Source organism: Chelonoidis abingdonii, chromosome 3 (assembly GCF_003597395.2).
Source record: "Chelonoidis abingdonii isolate Lonesome George chromosome 3, CheloAbing_2.0, whole genome shotgun sequence".
In the NCBI taxonomy this organism is placed as follows: domain Eukaryota; kingdom Metazoa; phylum Chordata; order Testudines; family Testudinidae; genus Chelonoidis; species Chelonoidis abingdonii.
In genome coordinates, this window is record NC_133771.1 from 117,753,137 (window position 1) to 117,773,725 (window position 20,589).

At 37.9% G+C, this 20,589-nt stretch overlaps 1 protein-coding gene across 5 annotated transcripts in view; it reads left to right on the forward strand.

The window, feature by feature from the left end:
* Positions 1-20,175, forward strand: part of TAB2 (TGF-beta activated kinase 1 (MAP3K7) binding protein 2) — a 142,855-nt gene extending 122,680 nt beyond the window's left edge. For all 5 annotated transcript variants that reach the window (XM_075064034.1, XM_075064033.1, XM_032771779.2 and 2 more), the window contains 4 exons: positions 7,880-8,040; positions 8,777-8,870; positions 10,343-10,423; positions 18,130-20,175. In XM_075064034.1, coding sequence (XP_074920135.1) covers positions 7,880-8,040; positions 8,777-8,870; positions 10,343-10,423; positions 18,130-18,275 — 482 coding nt within the window. In that variant the 3' untranslated portion in view covers positions 18,276-20,175. The remainder of the gene's footprint in view (positions 1-7,879; positions 8,041-8,776; positions 8,871-10,342; positions 10,424-18,129) is intronic.
* Positions 20,176-20,589: the final 414 nt, after the last annotated feature.

The following is a 20,589-nucleotide window of genomic DNA, read 5'->3' on the forward strand; positions in this document are numbered from 1 at the left end:
TTTTTTTTCACTTGGTTATAATTTTGCCAAACTTTATTCATTTGGGCTGAAATTTTCCATGCCAAGTATCTGCCTCAGGTTGAATATTTTTTTGAGAAACTTCACTCAAAATGGTTCAGTTGGGTCTCAGAAAAAGGTTTGGGGGAAAGATTTTTGCCCATATTAAAAAATTTCCTACAGCAGTTCTATTGAGCAGTTCTAGCACCTCCATGCATTGGCCCAGGGACTTGACATTTGACAGGAAGGTTGATGTAGCATCAGGGATGTACCTTTTACTGTCCCTGTGAAAATTTAGCCATGCTTATGAGCTTCTGAAAACCTCAGTAGTTTATTATCGGTAGAGACTTGTTAGAGCTTTTGCAGCTAAATTCTCTGAAGATTGTCTGTACTTGGCACGGCACAGTCCAGTCCTGGGCTACAGAATCTGAGTAGGACTCTTCCTGCAGTTGCTCTTCCCGGTAGCCAGAGACTGTTGTGGTGCCGGGAATAAGGAGACAGTCCTATGTTCTCCATGCTCCCCCTGCAGGAGGAGGAGGGAGCTGACTGGTTGGAATGCAGAGGGGTGAGGAGCTGGGTCTGAGGAGTGGCAAGGGTGAGCAGGGCCAGCTCCAAGCACCAGCTCAGCAAGCAGAATGCGGCGTGGTGGAGCTGCCGCCAATCAGGGCTTCCCCCTCCCCAGCCTCTTGGGGCCACTAAAACCCTGGAGCCCTGAGGGTGAAGACTGGAACAAAGGGCCATGGGACTTGTGTATGAACTGTGGCAAGACACCAAGGTTATGGGGAAGCGGGACAAGTTGCTGAGGCAGCTGGTGGGCTGGGATGAGAATGGGCTGAAGGGCAGAAGGGGTTGGGCTTGTCGGAGGACAGGCATGATGGTCTGTGCCCACTAGAGCACACTGTCCCCATAGAATCTGGAACAGAACCCAGGATTTCTGAGTTTCACCATTTCTTTAATGGCAGCAAATGTCTGATACCCACTTGCAAAGTGTTTTCCTTATCTACTTCTAGTGATTCATCTACATAGAGGTCATCAACCTACTACTGCTGTCAGTTACTTCCCTAAGCTCAATGTTAAAGATCTGTGCTGTGGTTATAAGGGTTCTCAATTCTACTGATGATCCATGGGAAAGTCAGTATGGTTCTACATAAAAGAATTTTTTCAGATTTCTTTTTTAGAAACCTCTGAAATTGCACACAAAAAAGGTAATTAACATGTTCGGTTGCTAAATGAAGCATTCAGAAGTTAGAAAATGACAGAATTAAGGTTGTCTGTACAATCTTAATTTGGACTCAGTGTGCCGCTTGCATTATGGTAGTAGGTGATCATGTAATTAAAAACTATTTCTTCTACAGGACCCCATCTCATTCGGTGCACAGGACAGAGCGTGCTCTGAGAATGAATCAGGGTTGTGTAGTAAATGAGGCTGTTATCTGTAAGTCCTCTTTGTCTCATTTGTTGCCAAAGATGGAAGATGTGTAGTGAATGAGGCAGAACACTGCAGGAAGAAGAAGGGTAGTCTTATGGTTAAGACATGCTACCCTGAAGAACTGGATTCTATCCCTATCTCTGCCACAGATTTCCTATGGAATATTGGAAAAGTCATCTAAACGGAACTTTTCAGAGGTGATCACTAATTGTGTGCTCATCATTTTCTGGATGTCCAACTTGAGACCTTGTGGTTTGATTTGTGGATGTGCCGAGCACTCACATCTACAACCAAAGTCGATACGAGTTGTGCGCTGAACACACGAAATGCTATAAAATGCTAAATTCTCTGAAAAATTAGACCATAAACATCTCATGTTGGACACTCAGGAGTAGTGTACACTTCTGCCAATCTGTGTATTGGTTCCCCATCTGTACAATGGCAATTCTAATACATTATCTTACAGGGGTATTATGAAGGAAAATTCATTAATGGTTGTCACATACTATAGTGATGAGCAAGCACCATAGAAAAAGGAGTGAAGAAATTAATAAATCTGTGTTCAGAGCAGGGTTTGAATAGTGTACAGTAAATAAGGCGTTGGGCCATATGTTGAAGTGACGATAAAAGCACCTCATTCAGCGAGCATTGTCTACCCAGTGCACTGAGTGAGGAAGGAGTCCTGTAAAAAAGATAGTATGTGATCATGTAAGTTAGACTGTACCATAGTGCATATGCACAAGGAGGCTTTTCCTAACTGTTGAGTGCTTCATTTGAGTTTGTAATATACTTTTGTATGTAATTTAGAAAAAAATGAAGAAAATGTAGTTACATTGTTTTCCTCTTCACCAACAAAAGTGTATGTGTGTGTGTAATATTAACTATGTTCATGGATGCTGGTTGCATTAGCATTTGCTGCCAATGGTTTCCTTTATGTAAACAGATGAATTGGGAGATTTTTTTTAATATCTTGAGATTTTTGCACAATTAAGTTTTACTTTTCTATTTTTTTTTTAAATCCCATAGTGCTAGTTGAAAACCATATCCAATCTGAGTGTGATCATAAAAACTTAAGGAGGTAAAATCATATTTCAAAGGCATGATGTATTTGTGAATATGACCTGTTGACATTAGTCATTAAATGCCTGTCGATTCAAATATTTGCACTTTAATTAATAGATTTTAAATTTACAGAGACAAAGACGCTGTTTCCTACTTCTCAACATTTTCAACACCAACTGGCACAAAAGTGTTACAAATTTGTACAGTTCTCCTCTACCTCAAATAGAACAGTTAAATATTAAGTAGTTCGAGGACTTTTGGCAATGTGCTGATGTTTAAAATAACGTGACGCTGTTAAAGAAAAAAAAAACCTTGCTAGTATCTTTTGCAACTTTTGTGAAAGCGATTTATCCTTTATGTACAAATTTGCAATTTTTACAGATAAATTTGACGTTTTAGTTCTGTACTAAAATGGCCTTGTCTTCCAGAACTTGATGCTACCTTTTAGTCTCTGGATGGTGGAAAAATTTTACTTATTCTTTACATAAAAAATGAAGGCACTTTTTTTATTAATGTGGTAATCCACCTCCACCTGTCTGAATGATAGTAGCTAGGTTGAAGGAAGAATTCTTCTGCTGACCTAGCTGCATCCACACAAGAGCTTAGGTTGGTTTAACTGTTGCGCTCAGGGGTGTGAATTTTTCATGCCCTTGAGCGACATATCTATAGTTTCATCTAAATTTTAAGTGTGGACTAGCTCTTAGAGTTTAATTCCTAAAACTCAAATCTTGAAATTCAGTGTTAGTCTGCTTACATTCGCCTTACAAGAATGCTAACAGTAGGAGAATGAACAGAACACAAACCTTGGGAAAACAGGAAATGGAGAGTCGGACTTAAAGTTGACATTTTTCAAGGGCAACCCCTGTAGCATTGGAGGGATCAGATTGTCAAGAGTTTGTGAGGAGCTTAGCTAGCAGCAGTATTGGGAGGGTAAGCTGAGAAGTCTCTACCCAACATTGGAAACCCTAATGTAGAAAGAAGGGGCTTTGTACTTCTCTTCTCTGCAGGAGCTAGGGATAGAGGCATGCCCTCCATGTATTCCCACTTTGAGATTTCAAGAGGCTTGCTGCTACAACTATGTACCTTCTGAAGTCATGATGGGGAGAAGGAGTTGGTGCAAGGACTTGAAATTGAGCAGGGCTATCACCCTGTTGTCAGGAATGTGCCTTTTACTGTACCATGAAACTCCACCCAAGTTTGGCCAAGTTATAAGCCTCTGTTCACATGCTCAGTAGAGGTTTAAAGTTCAGCAGCAAAATTCTCCACAGATTGCATCAGAACTAAGAATGCTCCCTCCCTGTACTGCTCCTGCATGCCAGCTGAACAACACATGAATAGTTTCCACAGAGCTACTGAACATGCTCCATTCTGGAGCTGCAGGGCCTGAGCTGGACTTTTCCTGCAATTGCCCCTACCAGCTGCAGCTCTGGACACCAGAACTGAGAACAGGAAGCCTGTCTCTCCTATGTTCTTAGTGCACCTCTGCTGATGCCCAGGAAGTGAGGAAGAGGAGGAAGAAGCCTGACTTCAGTGCAGAGGGATGAAGAGCAGGAGCTTGGGGAAGGGATGGGAACAGAAGAGGACAAAGAGGCCAGGGGAGAAGGAAATATAAGCTAGGAGGGAAAGGGGAACAGAGAAGGGAGGAGCCAGAATCGGACAGAGTGTTAGAGCACATTCCCTTCCAGATCCTAGGATTCCCGAGTCTCAGTATTCCTCAGCTATCAGAATAGCTGTGAAACCCACTGGCAAGGTCTCTCTCTCTAGTGGCTGGTCCACATAGAGGATAGCTTACTACTACCATTTACTTTATTTGCTCAAATAATAGAGAAGTCTGCTGTGGATCTTAAGGTCTCAACCATGCTGATGCATGATGTGAAGTCAGTACAGTTCTAGTGATGGATGGATGTTTGTTTTTCAAAAGCCTACTAAATTACATAGTCTGTGCAACCCTTATTTGGCCCCTTTGTGTATAGTATGTGGTCTTTAATTACATGATCAGAAACCATTTTTCAGGGTAATGCTCAGCTGCCTTAATTATACAGTCGTCCTTTTTCTTCCATAAGTTCACTGCCTCATTGATTACACACCTTCTAGGTCTTGCAACAAAGGCCAGGTATGCTACAGAGAACAGCCCAATTGACTACATAACTCTGACTATCTCTAGAGCAAATCCATCTTGTGCACTGAGTGAGGCAGGATGCTATAATTAGTTTCTGTCATAATATGTATGCAACTGCTAGCTTGTCTTCTCTAGGAATTTTACCCCAAGTTAGTTAACTCGAGTTAAGAACACCCCTTTTTTTGTAGTGAAAACAAAGCCTTGTGATACCTGTGGTCAGAAAGTCTGTGGTCAAGCCGAGATTTTGAACCCAGGTCTGCATAGTCCCAATCCAGTGCATTAATCATAAGGGTGCTATTACTCCTAAATCTCTCAGAAGTAGGGTGTGTTCTACACAAATTTAAGTGATTTGCCTGGCATCACATAGGAAGCCTGTAATAGAGCTCAGGACAGGACCAAGATAGAACCCTATCCATTGCCAAAGTAACTGAGAAGTTACACAAAATCATCTTATCTGCAAAATGCAGCTTAGGGAAAAAAGGATGTGTTGCTTTTCCCTAGGGTAGTGATGATCTTGGTTGATAGATATTTCTATGCATGTCATAGTTGAGGAGACTTGAAGTGACTTCCCTAAGCTCAAGTGTTAAAGGTCTATGGTGTGGTTATAAGGGTTCTCAACTCTACTGATGATCTATGGGAAAGTCAGTATGGTTCCACATAAAGGAATTTTTCTAGTGAAAAATCTCCTGGTGCTGTATCTTAGGAATTCTACCCTCCCCCACGCACCCCCAAGACCCCCCGATAACTTTATAGTTAGGTTCTGCAGCTGTTTCTTGGTGACAAACTAGATTGCCTCAGGGGAAGTCCAGTGATAAATGTGGTTAGTGCCCAGTGTTTTTTGCAATGTCTGTGCAAAAGGGCATGATAAGATAAGTAATAAACTGAATGAAGCTAAATTTTATTTAACCATTTTTATTCCAAAATAAAGGTCCACACAGACTTGCACTGAACTACGAAACTGGTTTTAATTCAACATTTGTTTCAATGCAAATTTGTTTTTAGACGAGCCTATTTTAAAAAAGGATAATTAGGAAGAAGGAGAGGCTGTATAAATGACTCAAATTTGCAACCAAAACTGAATCCTGAACCCTCTATTACTATAGCATATTTCAAGCCAATCTGACTATGCATGTGGATTTAGAGAAGCTTGAAAGGTTTGTATTAAACAGAAGTCATGTTGTAGTTTTACTATGGTGTGGCTAGTAGCCACCCTATAGTAACTTTAAAGTTTATTACTTAAGGCAGCCCTAAAACAGACCAAACAGACTGAAAGAAAATGAAACAGCAGCATCAAGCCATGCCAGTTGGAATTACTTTACTACTTGTACAAACAACATATGACATGATTGAAAACTTTTAACATTATATATGACTATGTATTGAATAATAATTAAATTTTAGGCTTTAATCAGTTTGGAGCCTCGTTCTGCTAGGCACAATACAAACATAGGATGGTCCTTACTCCAAAGAGCCTACAGTCAATGCAAGATAAATAGGTGGGTGAATGAACAAGCAGACAGAGTAATAGTGAAGTAATTGTAATAATAGAACGTTGAAACATAGACTAGGTATAGACACTTATTTTTACAGCTCGTAGTCAAATCACAGATCTATCTGAACCCTTCACTTGTAAGGGACTGTCCTACCCTTATTACTATCACTTATTAATAAATACAACTAATTTACATAGTAGTTAAAATGAACTCAGTGTTTTACGGAGCACAGTCCCAATAAAAGTGATGTATTTAGTTGCAATCTGTAATGTGAACTAAAATCTATACAGAAATTGAGTTGATTGCCAAGGTTTCTCATTGTTTATTAAATCCAGTGGTTCTCAAGCTTTTTGTACCGGCAGCTCCTTTCACATAGCAAGCCTCTGATTGCAAACACACACACACACACACACACACACACACACACACACACGCAAGTTAAAAGCACATTTTTTTACATTTACACTATTTTAAAGTGATATTTGTATGTTTGTTAATATCACTTTTCATGGCAGACTTGCTAGCTGGGAGGCATCTGCTCGTGACCGCCGTGTATTAACTTTGCGATCCCCTGAGGGGTCATGACCCCCAGTTGAGAACCCCTGAAATAGATGATAAAGCCAAATGAGTGCTTTGATGTACAGCTAGGAAGTGATATGGTGAAGTCTGATACTGTGCATTGCTTTAATGGGATAAGCTGCAAAATGGATCTGGACTTGGTCTGATATTTTCACTCTTTTAAAATGCTATGCCCTAAACCCTAACCTCCCAGTTTTTATATTAGCCCCCTGTGGAGTATTTGCTTTGTGAATAATGGTGATAGTACACTGAACAGCATAAAAATTAGAAGCTAATATTAATAGTTCTGAGTCAGAATTCAGAAATAAATTGGCATGTGCTATATGTACTGTAATAACTATAACCACTTTCCAGCAGTTACTTGTGACATTTTGGATTATTTTTCTGTCCAGTTTCACATGCCATCTCTCTGCCATTAATAAAACTCCTGGTTTAATTCAAGTCTCAGTTTACATCAAAAACTGCATTTAATACAGGGAACATAGTTTGTTCTGTAGTAGAGGCATGCCATGCTTTAAAATCTACTTCATATAGTGTATTCATAGTTTGCCTAAAATTCTGTAGTATTTAAGATGAATACAGTACAAGGGATATTTGGTGTGTGTGGGGGTGTTTTTTTTACTTTTCCCTTTACAGTTTTGACTATAGGTTTTGTAAAAGCTTATTTTCACAAATTGTAATATGTGGCTAAGTTTAACTTGTTTTCTATTAGTGTGAGAAGACTTATTGTTGATTTTCTTGCTCTGACCCTTTAGATTTTTTTGCGTGATTAATTTTTTCTTGATTTTTTTCACAAAGAAACAGATGATGAAAAGTACAAAAATGGTAAATGTATTGTGCTTGTATGTTTCCAAATACAGCACAGTTCACTGGATCACCATTAGAATTATTCAGTTACCTAATTTTGCAACTTTGCAAAGCCAAACAATACAAAACCAGACAATACTACATGCACATAATATTTTAGACCCTTTAGATTTTAATGCAGATTAAGTACTTGATTCATACTTTATTCAGAAGTATAATGGGATGTGTGGTCTTACATGGCATAAGCTTTCTTGTGAGAAGCATTGAAAAACATTCTTATGGAATAATTTTTCCAGGAGGATGTTAGCTTTCATCTTTATTTATCAACGGTTGTAGTATGGTAGATAACAAATGAGCTAAAATTTGACTTTGTTTTGCTGATATGTATTGCAGCTTTACTGGTACATCAGAAAGCCAGGATGGAGCGACTTCAACGTGAACTCGAGATTCAAAAGAAAAAGTTAGATAAACTAAAATCAGAAGTCAATGAAATGGAGAATAATCTGACACGAAGGCGCCTGAAGAGATCGAATTCTGTTTCCCAAATTCCTTCAGTAAGTCAAAATCTCTATATGCTGTAAAATTCAAAGCCATAAGCATGATCTTTCATAATAAAATAAATGATACAATAATTTATTTAATGGCACATTGTATCTAGGATTAAATTGGTAGCCAGTGTTGTTCCAAATACAGATATAACAGGTAAAATACGCTCCACATAGCAAGAATGGTTAAGTTGGCAATTCTGTTGTGCACTAACTGAACTTTCTCAGTGGCTTTCAAGGATAGTACCATGGAGACCACATTCAATAGGCTAGTTTGAAGGTCTCAAAGACATGAATAACTAGAGTTTTAGTCTAGAGTCTCAGTTTACAATCTGTTTCATAGCACACCTTCTCTTCTCGTGCTTCATTTGTCTTGTCAATTGTATAGCAAGATGATCTGTGAGGATAGTTTAAAAGGGAGCTAACCCTTTGGAGGCAACATACCATTTTTCAAAGAAAAGGGGTCATAGTATCTTGCCAGCCATCATTTGGTGGTCTACTGGCAGTACAGTATCCTGAATCTGAAATCTTTATTAGTTTATAAAGGGACAGTAATTCAGGAGTAATTCATCTGTGATCACATGTGCTGTGTACTTGACTTGAAAGTCATAACAATAAAGCCATGACAAAGGGGTGACTGATGCATCTCCAATCCAAAAATAAGCTTAAATGTCCATCTGCCTATTTGTGAATAGTGATTGATATGGAAGTGGGAAAACTCAGTCTAACAGATTTGTTTTTTCAGCTGGAAGAAATGCAACAGTTGCGAAGTTGTAACAGACAACTGCAGATAGACATAGATTGCCTAACCAAAGAGATTGATCTTTTTCAGGCAAGAGGTACAGTATACTTTCTTAGTTCATCAGCAACTGTAAACATCCTTTTTGTTTTCTTCCAACCCCCACCCCAGCCCCATGACACAAAAATCAAATATCAGGCTAAGGTATACATGATCATCACATAAGTTATTTGCATTACCATAATATTATAATAGTTATGGTTATGAAAATACTTTCATTCTAAACCCCTGGTTGTGGTGGTTTATAATGTCCCCACTACCTATCCCCTCAAATAAAAGTTGGGGGTTGAAATTCATCACACCATTCTTGCCATAAGTCTAGAAGTAAATTATTCTGTAACATTGGAAAAATCTAGTTGTAATTCAAAAATTAGCCAGAGAATGTAAACAGTTTCTCAGAATGCATGGCCAGCATTCCTCACTTTTTCTGTCCGTTATCTAACCACAGGTAGTTAAAACTGTGCTTCAGATTTGCTTCCAGTATGTCCTCCCTCATCTGCAGGGCCATAAGCCTTCCCCCCCAATCCCCCATTGCTTTTGGATTCTTTGGTCATTGAAGACCAAGATTGTGCACCTGCAGGTAAGGAAGAAGAAAATAGGGATTTAGTGAAGATAATGCTATAGTGAAGTTTTGAGCCCTTGGACGTAGCTGAGAAACAGAAAAAGAGAGATTGCTGACTTCCAAGAAAATAAGTCATTGGGTATGGTTTAAGATTTGATCACATTTATTTTGGAGGTTTGTAGAACTCAAATGGATGGCATTCAAAATGCCAAACTTAGCATACAGTTAATATTCAAAGATAATGCATGCTTTTCTACCTTAGAAAAAAGAGAAATAAGTTGTGAATGATTGAAAGTAACTTTCCGATGTGTTTCAGTGCACATCTTTTTAAAGAGGAAATTAAAACAAAAAGTTTATGAAACATTAGGATTGACAGTTTAAACGTATGAAATTGAGGAAATTCAAATTTAAGTAATAGCTCAGCAATAAGTTTCATGTAGCTTTTATACATTTAAGTGTGTCATAATTGTGAGTTTCATTATGGTTCGGGAGCTCAGAGTTTCTGTATAGTAAGTTATCTAAATACCTAAAACATATTGTATCATCGGAAATAATGCCTTTCTTTGGACTGTGGTAAAATAAGTATCTTTAAAAAACCAAATATGTGAAAGAGGCAGGTGAAAATTACCAATATAATGCTTTTTAGATATAAAACTTTAATTGAATATTATTTAGGTAGTCAGTCTGCCAGCTAGAGCTGTTGACTGAATCAAGCTATCTGGATTCTTTTCCCATCTCTGCCATTCACTTGTTGTGTAATCTGAGAGGGAAAGTTACTTAGCCTGTCATTGCCACCAGTAATATCTTTCTCAGACCCGTGTTGATATCTTGGTATGAAAGGTGCTAATGATGTATATAGTAGAATTATCATTTGTAACCATTACAAAAAAATTATGCTTTTATATCCAAAGATTTTTGTTTAAAAAAACCTGTATTTGCCTTTTTTTCAGGACCACATTTTAATCCCAGCGCTATTCATAATTTTTATGACAATATTGGATTTCTAGGTCCTGTGCCACCAAAACCTAAAGGTACCGTTTGGATTTAGTCCTAGCATAAGTACAGTTATACTAAAATCTTATTTGACCTTTACCAATACATGCTGTAATACTGATTCAGTCTGAATATTGATTGTGGTATCTATTTTCAAAAGCATGAATGACACTAAGCGTATGTCTACACAGCAATTTAAGTCTGGGTCTGAGCACAGGCTCAAGCCACGCACGCACGCATGCGCTCGCGCTCGCTCTCTCTCTCTCTGTGCGTCCACACTGCAAATGTGCTAATCTGGGGCTCAGACCTAGGGTTCCAGTGCATAAGACCTAGGGTGTGAGCCGTATAGGTTTCCTGTCTGCATGGGGCCCTAGGTTGACTCAGGTCCCAGAAGTACTCCAAAGTAACTGGGAGCAGCGCTGCAGGCAGCCAGCACAGCAGAAGGAAGGGCCATTAAATGCCAGGTTGAGCATGCTCCTCTTTTCTGATCCTCCCCTGGCACTGGCTCCTCCTTGTTGCTGTGTAGAGCTTGCCTGGAGCTGGGAATGAAATTGACAGGAAGGAGGTAGCTCCTGGATGCTGGGATGTTTCAGGTCATCCCTATGCTGAGCCGGGAGCCCTGCCATTCCCTATCCCTGCAGGGCAGCTGCTTAGTCCTGCTTCATTCTTCCACCCTCCCAGGGCTGCATGTGCAGGGGCGCCCAGGCAATGTGCATGGTGAATGGGAGCCAATCATCCAGGATTGTCCAGGAGTGTCCAGGAATTGAAGATTATGTTGTGATGAAACCTCCAGGAATACATCCAACCAAAATTGGCAACTCTACTCAAAACTTCCCTGCAACCTCCTGGGGATCTGTCTGAGGTGGGGCAGGGACAAGGGATTCTGGGGGGGTGAGCGGGTGCTGGAGCGCACTGTACCTCAAACTCTGGAGATGCACTTCAGTGCCCTGCAGCCACCAGCAGCCAGGTTGGGGGGTGAGGGTTGGGGATGTTTTTCCTCTGACACCTTCATTTTATGTCAAATTTCAAGACAGACAAAAATAAAGAAAAATACAAACAAACAAAAACACCTTCACTCAACATCCCATTTTAAAAATTAAGAATTGCAAAGTTTCATTTTAATAGCTTGACAGCCCTGGAGACAGATGTCCTAATTATCCTCAGAACAGGTGCACAGGGGCATTTTTGTGCAGGGAGGCTGCAGTGACTCAGCCTAGAGCTGGTGAGCCCAATTCTCAGTTTAGATGATAGTTCAGCATAAGTCCTTCTCAAACTGCAGTCATTCTACTGAGAGGAGCACCAAAGGAGCACATATGTATATAAATGGCATATCAGTCCCATCAGTAGCACCATCACAGTTAGGAAACAGGGTGAGCAGTAGAGTTTTCCCGTAGTGCACCACATTCCTAGGTCTAGAGTGTCAACATTGCAGGTGGGAGGAGGAGATAGAGCTAAGCATTTTGGGGTATATCTACTTTGACTCGGGTCTGTGCACTGCTTTGTGGACATCAGTGCCCTAGGTTTGAGCGTGGATCAGAAAATTATTAATTTAGGATTAAAATACAGTATTGATACTCAAGCCCAGGGTTCCCTGACACAGTTCAGCTGACTCAAGTTACTAACCCTAGGCTTACATTGCTGTGTAGACATAGTCTTAGGTACCTAACTCTCACTGAAAGTCAGTGAGAGTAAATCCTACCTCTGCATGCTTTCCTTCCTTTTCTATTTCATTGCATACATTCTCTCGCTTTCAGGGGTGGAAGGAATTAATACAGAGGAATGATTACATTTAGTATTTTAAAATAGATTTATTTATGAAAAATACATGAGTTAGATTATGTTTTGTGTTTTTTTCAAGTTGGTCATCTGTATTTACTTAATCTATTACATAGTTCTAAGTGGCTTCATCACAGTCCCTAGTGAAAGCATATTGCTTTAGAAAAGAACAATGTTAGTACAGAATTCCAAGGCGAGTATACCAAATTTCTTGTGATCTCCATGTATGATGGGTATTCTTAATGTGTTCTGAGCTTTTTGAAGCTCTTCCTTCAGGTTCTTGCTTTATACACAATTTGAGAAGTGACTAAAGAATTCTGGCACTGACAAAGCACTAATTTCTGACCGTTCATGATTTCCCAGAAACTTTTATAAAGCATGTATGATTGGCACATAATACCAAAAAAGACTAGGAGCTATTTTACCAGCATGCCAAATACATATGTACTGTATCAAAGAAGTGGGCTTTCCTTATTCTAGACTAGTGGAAGGTAATTGCACTGTAGATGTGGCGATGGTCTCCTTTCCTGGAAACAGTCAAGTAGTTCAACTTTGCAAGCATACTTTTCTGATGGTTCTCTGATGAGCTGCTTTGACATTGAATATTTTGCCCAAGGACTAGTAGCAGAAATATAAAGTAGAGTATAAATGAAAGTTTTTATAGCAAAGAGTCAGGGAGAATGGATTTAAATCACTGATTTTAATTATGATTTAAATAAGCAAGCAAGAAATCTTGAAGCATTTGAACTTCTTAGTTATTTCCCTAAAGAAAGGTTGATCCTCTTTGGTTGGAAACCAGTAAAATATATTGATTTGCAACTAAATATAGCCTTTACACTACATTTGGAACTACTTTTTTGCTAACCAGGGGGATGCATTGTCTATACCTTTAAGCAATTACCTAATTTAATGTACATTTCAAATTCTACATTTTTGTGTTTGATTGTTGGAAAATGGTGAATTGATTCATTTTTACATACGAGATGATGATTAATTTTTTATTTGTGATTTGTATCAAGCTGCAATTGGATGGAAATTGAAATTCAATTAAAAATCCACAAGAACAGCAGTTTAAAATTGTTTTTATTAGTTAAATAAAACTACCTTAGCATACTGGATACAGAAGAGAAAAAGTAAGTTTATCAAAACATATTTTTGCATTGAGAACTGTCTCATTCATTAAGCAAAGAAATAAGTCTTAGTGAATAGTACTGATTTGTTTCTGGCCATCATGTCTTTCAAGATTTTAGAACTAGTAGATCTCAGCCTCTTGCACATTTGTTCTCATTAATAAAATGGAAGTGAGAAAATCAGCTTTTCTGCTTTGTCAAATCCCAGTTGGAAGAATTAGTCATTGTTTTTTCAACTATTTCAGTTCAATATTCTTTCTGCATCTGCAGAAGAAGCGACTGCTATCAAAAACTGGCTTAGTATTTAAACTCTAATTCCAGATGCTTAGCCTGATTTCCATCAGTTCAGTGTTTTGACTTTCATTAAAACTTCAGCAGAAAACATGTACCACTTGAATATTTTCATTTAATTTCAATTGTTTTAATATAATTTTAGTATAATTTAGGTTGTCGTGGTTTCAAATTTAATTTTAAATCTTTTTATTTTTTTAAAATGCATTTCATTAAAATTTAAAATATCTGATTTACATAAAAAGCTGGGTATTTTTAGTTTTTTTAAAAAAAAATTTTAAATTCACGTTGCAAAAAGCAGACTTGATTACCCTTGATATTTAAGTAGCAACAACTGTTAAACAAGTTGGTTGTCAGATGTGATGTTCAAATACCAAGGCTTTATATTTTTAACTGACTGTTTCTGTTAAGAGCATAAGGTATTTGTTAAAATAAATTATTGCAACACTTTTAAATAAAAATTGTGGGCTCTGGATTTTAGAAATAATGTAAAACATTTAACTTCAGTGTGTGAGCATTTTCCAAAGGGCAGACATGCATCTGGAGATGGGCTACACCTCTCTAAAGAGGATTATGAAGAATGAGTGAGCGTTAATTATTTCTAAAGTTCAGAATGCAGACTAAAACAAAAGTCTGCCAAGTCAGAGAGAGAGAGGTTTCATGCTTCCTGGGGCTGAAAACTCAATAAGTCATATTTGGTGAGTCAGCTGGTTTTTTTTAAAATATTCAAAAGTAGAATTGCCAACACTTAGTTGTAGAGTCTGAGTGTTAGCATAGCAACTAGATTTTCTATTTTTAAATTATGGTGGGTATTTTTTTAAAATTTACCAGAATTCAATTCAATTGTGTGTAATTTCCTTAGTGGGCTGAGTTTCTCTGATCGCTGTAACAGCTGTCGTGTGAGTGATTTGCATTGAAACCTTACAACCCCCGAGTAAAACAGTTTTTTTTTAAATATTTTTGAAAAGTTAATATTATCATCATGTAGGATTCAGATAACATTCCTAATGTAGTTATGATTTGTGTGTATTCAGTGTCATATCTGCTTTTGTTAATGACAAAATAAGTTTTACACATTTGTTCCTGTTAACTCTACAAAGCCATTACAAACAGGAGATACAGATTCTGTTCCCTCCTAATGATGAACTTTTTACAAAGTTCAAATTAGTTTTACCTGTACCAACTGCATTGAAGGCAAAAGGATTGTTCAGGTGTAACTGAGGGCATAATTTGAAGACCCTGGGTTTATATAGGTATCACAGAAGGCCTAATTTAGCCCGTAGAACCTTTTATTACAAGTGCTAATGCTTGAAGTGGAAAGACTCTGACCTTGTTTCTGAGACCAGGATGAGTTTGCAAGGCTCACAGGAAAAAAATTTCTTATTAAATTGAGAACACGTGATCTGGAAATCATTGCAACTAAACATGCAATCATATGCTATTTTTAGAGTAACTTTTCAGAGTTCAGACACACTTTAAAAATTTGGTTCTGGTTTGTAAGTGCAGATCTGACTTAACTGTTACCAGACCATGCTAAAGCCTTAGTTTAGCTTTAACCAAGCCTTAACTGTATCAATGTGAAGAGAGGTCATTTCAGAAGTTTGGGGTAGCCCATTGTTGGACCAGACAAAGGAACGTTAGATGTTTGGAGACCTTCAGTGTCATATGGGCAAGGACTTTAAGCTCTGCCAAAACCATAGCAGATGCCTGCTGAGTATGATTGGAAGTGACTGTTACAAATCACGACGTTTTGATTTTTTTCCCAAATTGAACCAGAACATATTAAATCTGCATCATTCAAAAGCAGTGAATTTTTAAAGGTTATGATTAATTATAATCAATTAATTGACTGTGCCTATTGTGCTACAGTATATTGTGTTTAGGTTATAGATCACCACCTCTTCTGTTTGTGTGCCTCATCTATTGCAAAAATGCTTACAAATAATTTTTCTGTGATTGTTTTTATAATGATGAGAATTATTTAGGATTCTAAGTCACCATAGAAATGTATTCAGAAACAATGAAAATAGTGTGGATTTTAAATAGCATTAGAACACAACTTTGCCATTTAATAGCACCGTATAAGATATTAAAATCCAGCTAATTTTTAAATACCGTTCAGCTTTAGGACATGAGTTACTGGACATTGCAAATGTTTCTTATATAATTTAAAAAAGTTACTTTAAAAAATCGAATTTCAAGAACTGCCAAATTAGTCCTTCATTTACTTTTCAGTTTCACATCTCATAAAATGAGAAAGATCAACCATAACAGAAGTACTTATTTTAGTAGAGGAGGGCTCAGTTACAAAATTTGGATCGATATCTTAAGTTGAACACTCCTAAAATTTAGAGTTGTTCAAATCTGAGAGGTTGTTTTGAGCTCATCTCCACAGTTTAGATTCACACTTAAAATACAGTGTAAATAATGATGAATTTTGGATGTAAGTGGAGACACTTGTATGTTTTTCCCTATTCACAAAAGTGAAAAATGTTTCTCTTAGAATCTGTGATGGTGGTGATGAATATTTGTTGTGAATAAACTCAGAAATGTATCAAAAAGCTACAAAATAAAATTTTAGCAGTAAGTAAACATGCTAACAAGCTACAGTGAAGTCTGACCATCTATCAAAGTGTTTGCTGTTGCCATTTCAAGAGAGTAATAACAGACTATACATATCATGAAAAGCTAAACTTTGTATCTGGAGTAATGAAATTAATCTGCTTGGGAAAGGGTGAAATATTGAGAGGTAGGATATGTATAGCTTATGTGTATGTAATTAAATACTGTTACCGGTACTGCATTGAAATTACCCTACACAGTGAAGATGGTGTGTAATGTAAATTAGTGTATCTCACTGATTTGTGATCAGCACTAGCTGCCTGTTGCTTTCCAGGTGATGGGATTTTTAAAATCTATAAAGCCCTGTCACATGGAACTTAGCTGTTTGAGAGACTGCCTGTTTCTCTGTTGTTCTGCTGGAGTTGCAATTAGTGGAGGCACTCAACTGAAGCCCTCCTTGGTCTGGTACTCTCCACAAGCGACTCTCAGTTTTGGAATCCCCACCCCCACCCACGTGTTCCCCTTAACCTTAAATAGCCAAAGACTGTTGTTAATGGTATGAAGAGTACACTTAAAGAATTTGTGGATGACACCAAATCGGGAAGGAGCGCTTTTGAGAACAGGATTAGAAATCAAAATGATCATGACAAATTGGAGAATTAGTCTGAAATCAACAAGATAAGGGCAAAGTACTACACCAAATGGGGAATAACTAGCCAGGCAGTAGTGCTGCAGAAAAGGATCTGGGGGAGGGAGGTATAGTGGATCACAAATTGAATATGAGCCAACAATGTGATGCAGTTGGAGAAAAAAGGCAGATGTAATTCTTGGATATATTGACAGGAGCACTGTATGTAAGACACAGGAGGTAACCATTCCACTCTACTAGGCATTGGTGGGACCTCAGCTGGAGTATTGTCAGTTTTTGGTGTCACACTTACATAAAAGGTGTGGGAAAATCAGTGAATCCAGAGGAGAGCAACAAAAATAAGAGATTTAGAAAACCTGACCTATGAGAGGAAAAGTTAAAAAAACTGGGCATGTTTAATTTTGAGAAAAGAAGACTGAGGGGTGACCTGGTAAGTCTTCAATATGTTAAGGGCTGTTATAAAGAGAGTGGTGATTTTATTCTTCATGTGCATGTAGGACAGGAAGTAATGGGCTTAGTCTGCAACAAGAAAATTTAGATTCGATATTAGGAAAATCTTCCTAACTGTAAGTATAGTTAAGTACGGAACAGGTAGCCATGGGAGACTGTAGAATCCCTATCAGTGGAGGTTTTTAAAAACAGGTTAGACAGGAACCTGTCAGGGATAGTCTAGGTCTACTAGTCCTGCGTCAGTGCAGGGGGATAGACTAGATGACCTCTCAGGGTCCCTTCCCCTATGCTTCATTGAGTCTGAACTTCAGGGCGTGCTTCGAGGCCTAGCTTTTTACATAGACTTTTGAAGAAAGTGGTACAGTAAGGAACTGTATTTGTGAACAGGACAGAGTATTGTTTTTGATATTTCTAGCTGTTCATTTTCTGGATTGGGGAAAGCTGCTGATCTTTTCTGTTGTCATTTGTTCAGGGTCTGATTTTTAAATCCTACTTCAGAGCCCCGCCCCAGAGACCAGAGCATGCCCTTTTTTTCATGTTGTAAATGTAAATGAATATTTGACTTTCTTGTGACTATATAACAACCTCTTTCTCTGTGTGCACCTTCCCTTTGCTGACTAATTTAATCTGCTAAAACTGCAGTATTCAAATAAATTTAGGAAGAGGCTAGACAGAGAACAGAAAAGTGGTTGGGAGACTTACCTTTGATGTGATTGGCTAAGCTATCTATAGGCAGCGGGTAGAGAAATCCCTCTGTCACTTAGAACAACTTGTGCAGTTTTCACAGGTACGAGGTAATTTTGTTAGTTACCCAAAACTCAACTCAAAATTCTGTCCATCCTTGCTGTTCTTGTTTAGTAATTGTTTTTCTTTTTCACACCTGCAGATCAAAGGTCCATTGTCAAAACACCAAAGACTGTTCCAGACACAGACGAAGATGAGGGAGCTCAGTGGAATTGTACTGCCTGTACTTTTTTAAATCATCCAGCCTTAAACCGTTGTGAACAATGTGAAATGCCCAGGCATTTCTAAGCCAACAGGCCCATTATCTTTTGTAAAAACATAACAAACCTACAACAGACTGTTCTGTCATTGGGAAAAATCATTTATGCATAGGATTTTGTAAAATTGAAGGTTTGACAAGGTGGTGTTTTGCTAATGTTAAATGTCAGCCCACAGAGCTAATAATACCTCAGTGTTGTGTCCAAGGCAGTTGAAATTCATCAGCTGAAAGGTAATCTGCTGAAAGACTTGGTTGTCAGCTGCCTAAACCATGTACAGTATTACCAATATCCCAATAAGATAATTCACCGTGTTCAGTGCTTGGGTGTTCCCCATCCCTCTTTATTCCCCAATGTCACTACTGAATTTTGACAGGGGAAAGGAATAGAATGATAGCTTTTTTGTTTTCAAAGCTTTCAGTGAAACACTACAAATGCAGAGGAAATTAAAAGGAACAAGGTTTAACTATTTAAACTGTTTGCTGCCACAGTGCCCATGGATAGGGGAAGAACTTCACAAATCAGTGGTACTCTTTGCCTTGTCTTCCCTGAAAACGTCTCTGCTCTGTGAAGCCAGAATCTATACAATCACCTCTAAAGATGAAAAGGAAAAACTGCATGCATTGTCTGTCTGTACAATACACAGTGAAATACCCCAGAGCTTTTCCTACTGTACATAGCTCTAGAGCCTGCTTTAAGTGACTTCTTTTCTTCACCTTTATTATTTTCTTGTACTTCTGTATGTATAGTGTAATAGTCTTTTTTGTTAACTTTCTTTTTTCCCTTTAAGTGATTAAGCACGATCATGTCCCTTTTTTAAGCTTTTATCTGAGAGAAGCAATGCCTTAAAATAAGAGCATTAATGGTAAGAAACTATGCACAAAATAGCTTTCCTCTGCACATTCTGTACATTGCTCTTGTAAATGCTGATGATCTGTGAAGACCTGCAGATGCAGCTTGGTAAAAATGCAGGAAAAGTTGGAAGAGTTATACATATAGTTCACGCTGTACACTGAGTTTTACGGTGGGTGACACAAGATAATGTTTTGTCTGGCACAAGGAAACAAACTAACATTTTCAACCCACCAACAGACTAGCATCCGATTTAAGCTTGCTTCATCTGCTGGGTATCTTGCAGGCTCTTGAAGAGATTTATCGGGGAAGTACATACAGTACCGAAATCAACAACAGCAGCATCATACAGCTTTGTTCAGAGAACTTAAAATACTTTCCTGTTTTGGCAGCCAATTTCTAAACCTGACTTGGTGGTGAAGTCTTATATTTATAGAAAACAAAGATAGCAATATTTAGGACAACTGAAATAAAGGCTGGAAAAGAGAAATCAAGCAGACTTGAACACTGAAGCAACCTCAGCATCTCTTTATTTTGATTATTTTTAAAGGAAAATCTTCAGATGATCAGGAATGTATGTAACTGAAGTCAAGAAAATGAAATTATATTACAGTTGACATGAAAAAGACGGTATGTAAAAATGTAGCAGCACTAAGTGAGGCTGGAGGGACTGCTAAAAATGTAGCAAAAGGCAAGAGATAAAATACTGTCACCCACTGTAAACATTTGCCAGTGGACATTTTTAAATAGGAATTTTACAAGTGATCTATGTGAATGCACAAAGACCTTTTGTTTTGAAGGCTTTGCATTTTTTATGTGGGAATAAAATGACAATCCCAGGTAATTAGACAGTAGACCCAAAGCACTTGCATTCAATGCATTTTGTTTATAAAAATGAGGCCTTGTTTTTCAGCTTCATCTGCAGTTCTATGTGAAGATTGACAAATCAGTTTTTACCTGTTTTATTAATAAAACCTAATTTGGATATCTTGAGTTGATGGTTTTGTGATTTAGCTGGGTAAACTGTCTTTGTAACAGATAAGTTATTTATAAAAAATTAAAAAAAAATTATATTCTAATGTTTGCTTTTGTGATTTGTTTGCTTTTTCAATCTTGTGGAGTAACAGTGTAGCCAACTGAGCAATAAATAGCTTAATACAGCTTTAAAATATGCTGATTTGCTATGGCCAAAGGTTTAATTAAGACCTATTTTTATGGCATCTTTTTTCATCGTGTATCTTTCCCATGGCTTATTTCTGTTACATATTAGTTAAATGTGTACAGGGCTTGTTTTGCTCCAAATAGTGCATCAACAGAATTATGTCCTGACTATAGAATTCCTTCCTGCTTCAGAAAGTAGTAAAGCTGCTTTCAGTCAGGGGTGATGTACCCAATCAGGGACTGGCTTACTCTCAGGCTTTGTACTGCTATAATTACATCAGTTTTCAAGCAGCAGACATAGTTAAAATGGTACAACCCTCTACTGTGGACAC